General features: G+C 46.2%; 2 protein-coding genes across 2 annotated transcripts; both read left to right on the forward strand.

Moving 5' to 3' along the window:
* The first annotated feature begins 2,447 nt into the window (after window positions 1–2,447).
* LOC148162403 (interferon alpha-1/2-like) lies at window positions 2,448–3,011 on the forward strand. The gene has a single exon (XM_088019078.1). The coding sequence runs from the start codon at window positions 2,448–2,450 to the stop codon at window positions 3,009–3,011; it is 564 nt and encodes a 187-aa protein (XP_087875204.1).
* A 5,383-nt stretch (window positions 3,012–8,394) lies between these two features.
* On the forward strand, window positions 8,395–8,958 carry LOC148162404 (interferon alpha-1/2-like). Its single transcript, XM_088019079.1, has one exon. It carries the CDS (start codon window positions 8,395–8,397, stop codon window positions 8,956–8,958), a length of 564 nt encoding a protein of 187 aa, XP_087875205.1.
* The last annotated feature ends 3,198 nt before the right edge of the window (window positions 8,959–12,156 follow it).

A 12,156-nucleotide genomic window follows, 5' to 3' on the forward strand; every position in this document is an offset into this window, starting at 1 on the left:
TGGTCTTGTGTGAGCCTGGCCGAGGCAGCCACTGCCTTGACGTGGGGTAATTCCGTACAGCCTTCATTCTCCCCCTCTGCCAGAGCTGCTGGTCCCCAGTGTTGCTGCGTTGAATTTTGCTGACGTACCCTTTGCCATTTTTCTCAGCAGAGGCCTGTCTTTCACTTCTGTGACATTCAGATGGAACATTTGTCTCCCACCCCCGCCCGCCCCATACACCACTGTCATGTTTTGCTTTCTAGGAAAGTTGAAATGAGAAACAGAAAACTAATGTCTTGAAAATGACAGAGAAACCCAGGGCAGCCCCTTGATCTTTCTTTTCCTTCCCTTTCTATGATCCTCACGATGATGCCGAACAGGATGCGGGAGCAGCAAGTCGGGGTGTGTCCAGGAACGCACTGTGGTAAAATGAAGATATTCAAATTCTTTTTGTTGTTGTTACCTTCAAGTGAAAATGCAATATCATGAATCAGGAAAGGCAAGAAGGCTGTTTCTCCCTGACATCATAGCCTGGGCCTCACCCCCTCTGCATTCTGAGCACCAGAAACGACCAGACAAAGATGCCTAATAGAAAGACGCAGACTGAATGAACTACTGAAAGTCATTACTTTCTGTGCTGGAAGTTTCTCCTGGGAGACACAATCCGTGAATGCCCCGTGCCCAGTCCAGACATTTTAAGCCAAAGAGGTGTACCATAGTTTAAGTAAAATTAGAACACTAGGGGAGCCTGAGTGGCTCAGTCCGTTGAGGATCTGATTCTGACTCTCACCTCAGGTCTTGATCTCACACTGTGAGTTCAAGCCCCAGGTCGGGCTCCACCCTGTGGCTGGAGCCTAGTTAAAAAAAGCTTTCAAAATTGAAAAATAAGAATTGCGGTGGCAAAATAAATGTATTCCCTTACTCCAGGTACAATGATTACAGTGGGGTCTTTCCTCTCCTTGGAGAAAACAAAAGCTCACCCTTAGCATCTGAGGGCTGTTGACATTTTGACACCCGGTCAGGAGAGGAGGAGGTGAGCACCGAGAGATAAGGTCCCCAGCACAAACACTCCAGGGGCAAGGGCAAGGATCTAGGGCCAGTCATTGGTTTGCTGACAAGGAAACGGGCCCCTGCACAGCAGGGGCGTCTAGAGTCCTCAGGACATGCTCAGCCTGCCCTCAGGGAGTGAGTCCAGGAGAGCTTGGGTGGAAGCCACTCAGTCACTCCAGAGGACAAATGTTAGTAGAGGTGAGAACTACCTTGTCAGGGAGGTGTGGCTGGGAAAATCCATTTATCTGCAATTAGAACCTTCACACCTCCGCATCCAGACAAGAACCAGGCTTCCTGCTGGGGGACACTGGCACAGCCTTGGAGCGGTCTAACAAAACCTTAGTATTTACTGTCTCGCATTGGATTTTCCTGGCTATAACGCAAGAAAGGATGACATAGAATACTTGGACGATACCCAAACGGTCTGCAAGATCAGTGCGACAAACCTAGGAATCAGAGGAATAACTTAGGACTGAAGGAGTCTGTCGCCATCATTTCCTAGATCTCAAAGTCTGACGTGGAGAGGCGATCTGTGCTTACTTGCGAGCTGCCATCGGATGTCGTGTGCATGTTGCTTGTCTGAGCCTTGATGTGACGCAGGCTTTGACAATAAAATGCAAACGGATTATATTTTACGATTTAGTTGTACAACACTTATTCAACACATCAGTAATTACCTAGTGCTACACAGAAAACATATTTTGACAATGCCTTCAAGAGTATCTAGTAGCAGGTGAAGATACAAATGATTGTGTCATATGAGGCAACATTAAAATTGAGGACACTAAGAAGAGATGTTAATAATAATTTAACCTTTCACTTGCTTTAGCAATTTGGAAGGAGTTTACCTGTTTAAGTACACCAAAATCTTTATGTCTTTTCAGAAACTGTTAATTTGCATATGTACTTTATGTATTACAATTTATTTCTGTAAGTAAATTACAGTCACTCGTCCAATTTACTTCTATACTTAAGCATCAATAATGTTAAAATTTAACTTTCAGCTTAACATTTTTAGTCATTCTTTACGCTGACGTGGATAAACTTTATACTTTCTGTTTTACCTATAAAGCACACATATGAATACACTCTGTAACGAGATATACTGTGCATCCATGCTATGAAGTTTTCATGGAATGTCCAATTAAACACATCAACGAAGACTCTAGAGGCAAGAGATAATATTGGAAAAACTAAAAAATGGTTGGGAATCCGATGCTGTAAATCCAAAGAGAAAGTGCAGAAAGGAAAGCAAAAAGAGAAGTAGAAAGTAAGGGAAACGTTCAGAAATTGAAAACTCCTCTGTCCCCTACTTAAGCCACACACACAAGGGAAGATGGTCAGAGAACCCAGAGCCACGGTTCCCAGACTTGCCCACCCCAGCCAGGCCAGCCAAGCAGCGTCTCGCAGGTTCCCCAATGGCCCTGCCCTTTCCCTTCTTGGTGGCCCTGGGGGTGCTCAGCTGCCACTCCCTCTGCTCTCTGGGATGTGACCTGCCTCCGAACCATGGCCTGTTCGCCTGGAGGGCCTTGACGCTCCTGGGACAAATGAGGAGAATGTCTGCTAGCTCTTGTGACAAGTACGCAAGGGCCTTTGCCTTCCCGCAGGAGGTGCTTGATGGCAAGCAGTTGCAGAAGGCTCAAGCCCTCTCTGTCGTCCATGGGATGAACCAGAGGATCTTCCACCTCTTCTGCACAGGGGCCTCATCTGCTGCTTGGAACGAGACCCTCCTAGAGGAGTTCTGCTCGGGACTTTCTGAGCAGCTGACTCACCTGGAAGCCTGTGCCATGCAGGAGGCGGGGGTGGCAGAGACTCCCCTCAGGAAGGTGGACTCCATCCTGAGGAACTACTTCCAGAGGATCTCCCTCTATCTGCAAGAGAAGCAATACAGCCCTTGTGCCTGGGAGATTGTCAGAGCAGAAATCACGAGCTCCTTGTTTGCATCAACGATCTTGCAAGAAAGGTTAAGGAGCAAGAAATGAGACCCGGGTCGCCATGGAAATCATTCCATCTGGCTGATAATACCACGTTCTCTGGAGTTCTGCCATGTCAAACTGTCACTTTTGCTGTCCTGGTGTCATGAATGGAATCAATTTTTCACATCATCTCAGGAGTATTAAGCAACATAAAGTCAACTCTACAAACATCTGTCGTTTTTCGATGACCATGCTGATCTACCTGTGGAACTATATATGAATTTCACTATTTATAAGATTTAAATTATTTTTTATTGTATAATACTAGGTGTATATTCCCTTTGTGGTGAAGAGAAGTATATGTGCTTTAGATTCATTAAGATTTTTATTTTTTGTTCATTAAATGTTTCTATAGAACAATTGTATTTGTTTGTTATTGAAAGAGGAAACAAGTGTAATGACAACCTGATGAAAGAATGCATTGTAGAACTCAGTGACACATTATTCGTGATTCACATTTGAAGTAATACCACAGGCTTCGTTTAAGCCAGTTTGTATGTTGTCATCAGGATAAAGGCGGACTTAACAAATCAATGCCCTGTCTGTTTTGATAATTATAGGGGAAGTAATATCAGTTAAGTTAAAGGGTAGAATGAGAAGAAGGGTAAATATGAAGTGTAGAAGAAGACGAGGAAACACAGATGTCACGACATAGAATCAGAAGCACTAGATACCTTCCACATTAGACTGGTAGACATCCAAGTGTGAACATTCTTTATCAAATGGATCCTTGAGTCTGCCATTTACAAGCCATTCCATTCACTTAAAGCCCAGGCAAGGATGTGGTCCCGATGGAAGAGATGTTGAATGAGAAAAGAACTTAAAAGCGATGCCTCAAGGTCGAGTGGTTAAGAGAGAAAAGAGCCACACTGCAAATAAAGGAGGAATGGCTCTAAGGCGGTAGGCTAAGAGCGAATATTGCTTAAGAGTCTATTTCAAAGCAGAAAAAGGCTTCAAGGAATTGCATCAGAGCAAAAGGTGCATGGAAAGTGCCCCCAGGCGGGAAGTAGAGGGGTGTGACCCAGGTGCAGGCTGGTTTAACTGGATTAATCACCAAAAACCGTACTGGAGGAGGAGGAAGGGTGAGGAACAGAAAGGAAGCTAGTGAGTACAGAGAGGAAATCGTTTTGAGAGATTTACCTTTTTTGGGCCAATTAAACTTTGATGAAGAATTGAAAAAATAATGGATATGAATGATGTATTCTAATCTCCTCTAATGTATGAAAAGCAAATATAAAAAAGCAAACAAAAATTAAAACAGGTAAGTGTACAGGAACATTCTGCAAATGAAAACGACCGTGTTGTATTTAAGAGTCATGAGTAGAAAGAATGGGAGAGGACCTGAGGGCCACGGTGCCCCCCACTGGTCCCCCAGGCCACCACAAGCCCTCAGGTGCAGTACCCAGCCCCTCCGCGGGGCTCCCCCTGTGGCGGCATCTCAGCTCTGGGCTGTGACCTGCCTCCAGGCCCTGGGCGGCTACACAGGGGGACTTGTTGCTTCTGATACAGAGGAGGAGGGTCTGTCCCTTCCCCTGACTGAGGGACATCTCCTCTGGGACATGGTGGGTGGCCCCCCAGGTCGAGAAGGCCTGGGCCATCTCTGTCCTGCATGAGATGCTCCAGCAGACCTTGACGCTCTCAGTCAAAATCAGGAGAAGGAGACCCGTCTCTTCATATACAAATGAAGAAATAAGGAAAGGGAAATTTAAAAAAAAACAAAACTAGAAAGCAGGAAAGGAACCTGAAAATGATATTCTTGACCTACAACTTTAAGTCACATGCCCATGTGTTCCATCTTTCTAAGGACTCTTCTTTCTGCTTTAGTCATAGAACGCATTGAGTTAAATTGCTCAAAATTGTGCTTAAAATGTGTCTGTGAACATGAGGATCTCTAAGGGCATCCTTATGTAGGTGAGACTATACTGAAGATGTTCACGGGTTCATGTATTGCAGGATCCTTGGTTTCCTGTCCAACGCTGAACCACTTGGAACTTTTTCCTGACGTCACAGCAGGAGCAACATCAACAACAACAGCAACAACAGAAACAACCACACAATGCAAGACAATTGAAAACAACAACTCTTCTTAGATCCACTCACAGCTGCGGTCCCAGGGCCAGCCCCAGCGCGGGTAACTAGAGCAAAAGAGCATGCAGACAATCACACCTTACCAGGAGAACGTATTGGGAGGAACACGAGCTATAACTGAAGCATTGCTTGAGGCTCTGTGTGCTTCCACTCGAGGCTTCCCAACTCCAGGGATCCGTACTTACTGCAGCCCACAGGTTTGTGAGTTTGACCTTCAGAATCCCCACCAGGCTCTCCCCGGGAAGGTCAGTGGGAAATCTGCTGGCTTTTCCAGCAGAGGGAGGGGGACAAGAATCCTTCTCAAAGAGTCTGAGGCTACCTCTTCAGAGAAGTAGAGGACAAGGGATTCTGTCACCAGGAGCTTGAAGCAGGGATGTCAAGAAAAGGGGAAAGCTGACTTCCCACTGGTAGATGCATGTGTGAATCTGGAATCTCCAACAAGTCACATCCTGGAGACACTCAATCCCCATTGTGTCTTGCATATTCAGAAATTGAGGCACGGTACTGAAAGCCCTTCTGTCTCAATTGAGCGTGGAATGAGAAAATGCCCTAAAGCTTCAGAGCACCTTTAACTTTTAAGGCTGAGAAAGAGAAGGGGAGCCTGCAAAGGGCACAGAGAGGGGGCAGCCGGTGCAGGTGGGACACAACCAGGGAAGAATGATCTCCAGAAAGTTTGCAAGAAGAGAAGTTTCAGAATTTCCCAAGATGAACCCGAGGTAGTAAGTTATCACAGGGGCTAGAGGACTACCCACCGCTTCTAGATTCTGCTTTCGATCTAGTTGTTTGATCCTGAGAAACTCACTTGAGATCTCTGAAGTTCCGTTTTCCCAAACGTAACGTGGGGTGGGAATATTCCTAGAGTTGTTGTAATAACGGACTAGCACCTTTAAATGTATCTAGTATCTTCCACTCAGTGAGAGTTTAACAGATGATGACTAGGATTATTTTCATAGACGTCTCTAAGCGAAAGGTGATCTTCTCCTAGCCTTCTCTCTGTAACTGACTGCAAACTGCTGATTCTCTAAAATACCCAATTGGGAGAGGTGGCCAATGAATGGAATGGAATTATAGACACAATGAGATCCTATGTATCCATATACACAGTGCGGACGTACACATAGTCTAGACATTCTGGTAGAGCACATTTCCGCTTCCTCCCTGCTTCCCCAGATCACATCCTTTCACTTCCAAATCACAGGGTTTCCCTCCTCCCCAAATCGCAGTGTCTCCCTCTCCCCCACGGTAGAAACCCCCCAGGGAGTTCTGCCCTCCTCCCTTCCTCCTGAGGAGCCTCTCCTGCCCATTCACACAGTTGCTTCCTTCTGCTTTGTGGTTTCCGTCTGGCCATTTCACTTCCTATTACAAGGCCACCGAGGAAGAGCAAAAGTTGTTTGAAATTTCTAGGTTTTTTGAAACTCTCTTCCTTTCTCCTGCTGACTATTTCTGGACCTGAGGGAATGTCCCTGCTGCAGTGATGTAACAGTGGCTATAGCAAAGGGGACACAGGAGCGGAAGGTTGCTGTGCCGTGGCCGGTCACAGTCTTTCCGGGGGGCTGCCAGCGAGTGGGAAAGGTGAGCTAGACAGTGACCAAGTCTGGAGACTGGCCTTGTCTTGTATGTAGAAGTCCGTCCCTGGTGGGTGTGTTTCCTCCAGGGCAAAAAAAGGCTCTTTCCTGGAATTAACTGACTCCTTTAGTGTCATCAGACAATTTCCCTGGGTTTTTAGGAACTTTTACAAAAATATCTTTTTTTTTTTTTGTAAAAAAGAGCAGTTATATTCACAGCCAAAGTGAGCAGTAGGTCCTGAGTTTTTTCCCATCCTCCCTGCTTCTTTAGCTGCACAGTCTCTCCCATCACCAGCAGCCCCGCACCAGGCAGAACAGTTGTTACAGTTGCTTCCAACAATGTAGCAAGTAGTTCTTAGGGTTGGGAACAAGTCTTCAATATTCCAAGGTGTGTGGTACAGCAAAGCTCAACCTTGGAGCGAGCGGTCTAACAAAACCTTATCCTCAGTATTTATTGTCTGGCATTGGGTTTTCTTGGGTATGGCCCAAGAAGCATGGACATGGAATTTGTGGAAGATACGGCAAATGTCTGCAAGATAGTGCCCCACCTAGGAATAACAGGAATAATCTGGGATTGGAGGACTTTCTCTCCATCGTTTCCTGGATCTCAATGTCTTACCTGGAGAGGTGATCTTTGCTTCCTTGTGAGCCGCCATCGGCTACCTGGTGGACGTTGCGGGTGTCTGAGCCTTGTTGTGATGCCGGCTTTGGAAATAAATACAAATAGATTACACTTTATGATTTCATTCTGCAATACTTATTTTTTTTTTAAAGATTTTATTTATTTATTTGAGAGAGAGAATGAGAGATAGAGAGCACGAGAGGGAAGAGGGTCAGAGGGAGAAGCAGACTCCCTGCCGAGCAGGGAGCCTGATGCAGGACTCGATCCCGGGACTCCAGGACCATGACCTGAGCCGAAGGCAGTCGCTTAACCAACTGAGCCACCCAGGTGCCCCATCATTCTGCAATACTTATTCAACACATCAGTAATTCTATCTAGTGCTACATAGAAAAAATATTTGAGAATAACTTGATGAGTATGAAGCAGCAAGTGCATTTAAAAATTATTTCCTCATTGAGGACACCTAAATACAGTACACTAAAAACAAATGTCCAATAAATACTTTAATTTTTCACTGACTGTTAGCAAATTGGAAGGATTTCTAAATATTTAAGTACATTGATATCATTAATATGTCTTTGTAGAAATTCTTAATTTGCATTATACTTTTATATTTCCATTGAAATAAGTAAAAAATTGGAAGTCGCTAATCAAAGTTAGTTATCCAGTGAAGAGTCAAAAGGTATTAAATTGAGCTTTCAGTTTGAAAGTTTTAGTCATTCTCCACCCTGAATTAAATAAACACAGTAAAATGGACACTTTCTTTTTTATCTATAAAGAAGGGGTATACATACATAAAGATATAGACTGCAGATCTGTGCTGGTGAGCTTTCTTGAAGGTTCAGTTACATGAACATTCAAAAGACTGTAAAGGGAGGGGGCGATAAGAAAAAGAAACGGTTGAGAAACCCATGCTCCAAACCCAAGTAGAAAGTGTCATGGAAAGCAAAAAGAGAAGTAGAAAGTAAGGGAAACGTTCAGAAATTGAAAACTCCTCTCTGTCCCCTACTTAAGCCACACACACAAGGGAAGGTGGTCAGAGAACCCAGAGCCACGGTTCCCAGACTTGCCCACCCCAGCCAGGCCAGCCAAGCAGCGTCTCGCAGGTTCCCCAATGGCCCTGCCCTTTCCCTTCTTGGTGGCCCTGGGGGTGCTCAGCTGCCACTCCCTCTGCTCTCTGGGATGTGACCTGCCTCCGAACCATGGCCTGTTCGCCTGGAGGGCCTTGACGCTCCTGGGACAAATGAGGAGAATGTCTGCTAGCTCTTGTGACAAGTACGCAAGGGCCTTTGCCTTCCCGCAGGAGGTGCTTGATGGCAAGCAGTTGCAGAAGGCTCAAGCCCTCTCTGTCGTCCATGGGATGAACCAGAGGATCTTCCACCTCTTCTGCACAGGGGCCTCATCTGCTGCTTGGAACGAGACCCTCCTAGAGGAGTTCTGCTCGGGACTTTCTGAGCAGCTGACTCACCTGGAAGCCTGTGCCATGCAGGAGGCGGGGGTGGCAGAGACTCCCCTCAGGAAGGTGGACTCCATCCTGAGGAACTACTTCCAGAGGATCTCCCTCTATCTGCAAGAGAAGCAATACAGCCCTTGTGCCTGGGAGATTGTCAGAGCAGAAATCACGAGCTCCTTGTTTGCATCAACGATCTTGCAAGAAAGGTTAAGGAGCAAGAAATGAGACCCGGGTCGCCATGGAAATGATTCCCTCTGACGAATAATATCACACTTTCCCTGGTTCTTCCGTGTCAAAGACTGTCATTTCTGCTGTTATGGTGACATCAACAGATACCATTTGTTAAAGGTTTTCAGAAGTATTAAGCGACATGTCAACTCTACAAGCTGTAGTGGCTTCCAGCTGACCATGCTCATATCTATTTATCTATTTAAATATTTATTTATGTAAATATTTATAAGATTTCTATTCATATATTAGTATGTGCAGCTGTAGGTGTCAGCAATAGAATAAAATGTATTCTTATATTTAATCAGTTTATCTCTCTTTTTTTTAATTGAACTTTCACTATGGGAAGCGTTCAAAGAGTAACACCACGGCTAATTGCAGCTTGGCTGAAAAATGGTCGGCAGATCGGCTCCTGGGCGGCTCAGTTGGTTGAGCGACTGCCTTTGGCTCAGGTCATGACCCGGGAGTCCCAGGATCGAGTGCCGAGTCAGGATCCCTGTCCTGCGGGGAGTCTGCTACTCCCTCTAACCCACCCTTGTCTCATGCTCTCTCTCTCAAGTAAATAAATAAAATGTCTAAAAAGAAAATGGTCAGCAGAATGCCTTTATCCATCAGATCACGAACATCTGCAGCAACCACTGACTTCCTCTAAGACAAGTTGTACGTTGCCCTTAGGCTATAGGACATGACAAAGAAAGGTCCTGTTGTCTACATCTTGGTTGTTGTTGGGACTGGAATCTGAGAACAATGCTCAGACTTAGTGTTATAACGAAGAAGGGAAGGAAGTGAATTCTCTCACCTGATGCTGGAATGGAGAAGGTCAGGAAGTACCCATAAAAGCTGGGGAACCTTCGACAGGGGACTGGTAGACATGCAGGCACAAATGTCCAGTGTCAGGGGAGAGGTGATCTTGCGTTTGACAAGAAATGCCATGGCTGAGGTCCATATCTAGCAGGGAAGGCCAGCAACAGAGGTGTTCATGCGGGCAGACCGTGTACTGTGAGAAACACACATGAACTTGATTCTGAGGCTCTCCAACCATTAAAGGGAGGGGAGAGAAGAGCCACAAAGGAGACAGTGGACTCATGGTCGGACAGTACGTGGATAATAAGAGAGGATGCCGATGAGTATATTTAAGGACAGAGATGTGCTTCGAAGACCATCAGTGGATTCCTGGAAGATGTGGATTGAAACTGCCTGGCGTGTCAGGAAACTAGATGCCTTTGCGGACCTCATGAGAGTCGGTTGGGGGGAATCATAAGCAGAGACCACTCTGGAGCCGATGGGAGCATAAATAAGAGAAGTCAGTGCGTCTGAAGTGGCGGAGAATATAGCATGGGATCTGGGGATAATGGGGTCCGTTTTTCTGTGCCTAGTTTGCCCTTTTATGCCGTATGTTTCTTCCGGAATGATTTCATGGGTTTGATGTTTTGGCAAACCTTCTTAATGGGTTGAATACTGTATTCTTTGGAATCCTGACTTCATTACAGACAATGGTCTGTCCTGTCTTGGTTCTTACTACCTTGTATATCAGGGAGCTGCTCAGCTTCAATAATTCACTAGGCAGGAATAGATAACTCATTAAATCCTTCATCACATTGTCTATTACTACTGATGAAAGAATGTTTTTTTTTTTTTTGGAATGACTGGTTTTATTAATTAGGCTCCTTAGGTCCTCATTGTGACCCTGTGACTACAGTAGCATTTTACCCCATTTCTTTTTCTCCAGTGTTTGATAGGTTTAACAAGTATAACAGAATACTGTGAAGATTAACTGAACTCATGCCCGTAAAGGCACCCAGCATGCATTCTCCATAAAGGGACGACTTAAATATGGTACATACCGTCTTGTTTTAATTCTGACGACTGCTACTTATGAGAATATTGTTTGTGCCTTTCTGCAGAATTCTCGGGAACAGTATGTCCTTTCCAAAGGTGGCAGCCTCCAAAACCGGACTTGTCTAGTGAAATCTACAGAAGGCCGACCAGTTCATTCCCCATTGCAAAGAAGGGTTTTTGTTTATATTCAGTGATGAAACGGTGGCTTGTGTGAATATGTGAGAGTTGAGAATAAGTCTCTAGGTGGAAGTGGAGAAGAACATGCTATTTCTTTAACCTTCTGGCACCCGTCCCTGCCCTCCCCCTCCGCATTCTAGGACACGTTGCCCTCCTAGCGGTTTCCTTCCTCTGTAAGGCAGAAGTCCGGACGGTACCCGTGGCACCCCTGGCACTCATCTCTTGACCTCTCAGCCTGTTCACGCAACAGCTTTCCGTTCGTTTGTGTCTCAGCTTAAAGGTTTCTCTAAAGGGCAGCACATCGCGAGTAGAACGCAAAACTAAAATGAAATCTCTAGGTTTGGCAGGAGCAACGGCAAGAGAGGCTTTGTTCTGATTTCCATCCAATGTGATGTAATAGCAGCTGTGGCGAAAAGGAAACAGAAAGCAGGATCAGGTGGAAGGGTGGGCTAATGAAGCGCCTCTCCGGGAGGACTGCCCCCTGGTGGCCACGTGCGACCAGGGCGACGACCAAGATGGAGGCCAGGCTTGGGATCTCTGCACAAATGGGACCTGTCCTAAAACTGTGTCCTGACTCTGCCTATGACAAAGAGTAAGTCTTGTCCTGAAAATCCCTATAGCCACCTTCAGTTTCGATCCCAGTATTATGGATTATGAAATACTGGACAGTGTTGGAGAACCAATTGGCAGGGCCAGGGGCAAGGGCGAGGGGAGTGAGCACCACCACCAGCTTTCCGTCCGCAGCTGCTTCTGGTCAACCAGCCAGGGCATGTGGAGGAGGCAGGCCTCGGGGCCAGGAGCCCACTGATGGGCTGCGAGAGACCACCATGCAGTTTACCTGCCACAAGCAGGCAAGGTCTGGCAGCTTCAGGACAAAGGTACGTGCGCGGCCTCCCTCCACCCCTGCCTGCCGGCTGACTCGCGCGCTGTGGAGCTGAAGGTCCCCCACACATCCAGGCCGGCACAGAAACACACTAAACACAGGGAACCCTGCCCACCCATCTACCCCCAAGAAATCCGGGAGCTCAGCCATGCCTGTGCTTGAGGTCTCCTATGTTGTGATTCAAGTAGGCGCAGGATGCTCCTTTGCTCTAAAAACCACAGCTGCACGTCTGGAAACATGAAGGTGCGGGAGGTCAGCAGCAACTTGGGAACCTGGACGGAGAAGAGAAATGTGGA

This window comes from Eumetopias jubatus, unplaced genomic scaffold (genome assembly GCF_037043125.1).
Source record: "Eumetopias jubatus isolate StellerSeaLion01/CBP00866 unplaced genomic scaffold, mEumJub1_p1.0 scaffold_15, whole genome shotgun sequence".
NCBI lineage: Eukaryota > Metazoa > Chordata > Mammalia > Carnivora > Otariidae > Eumetopias > Eumetopias jubatus.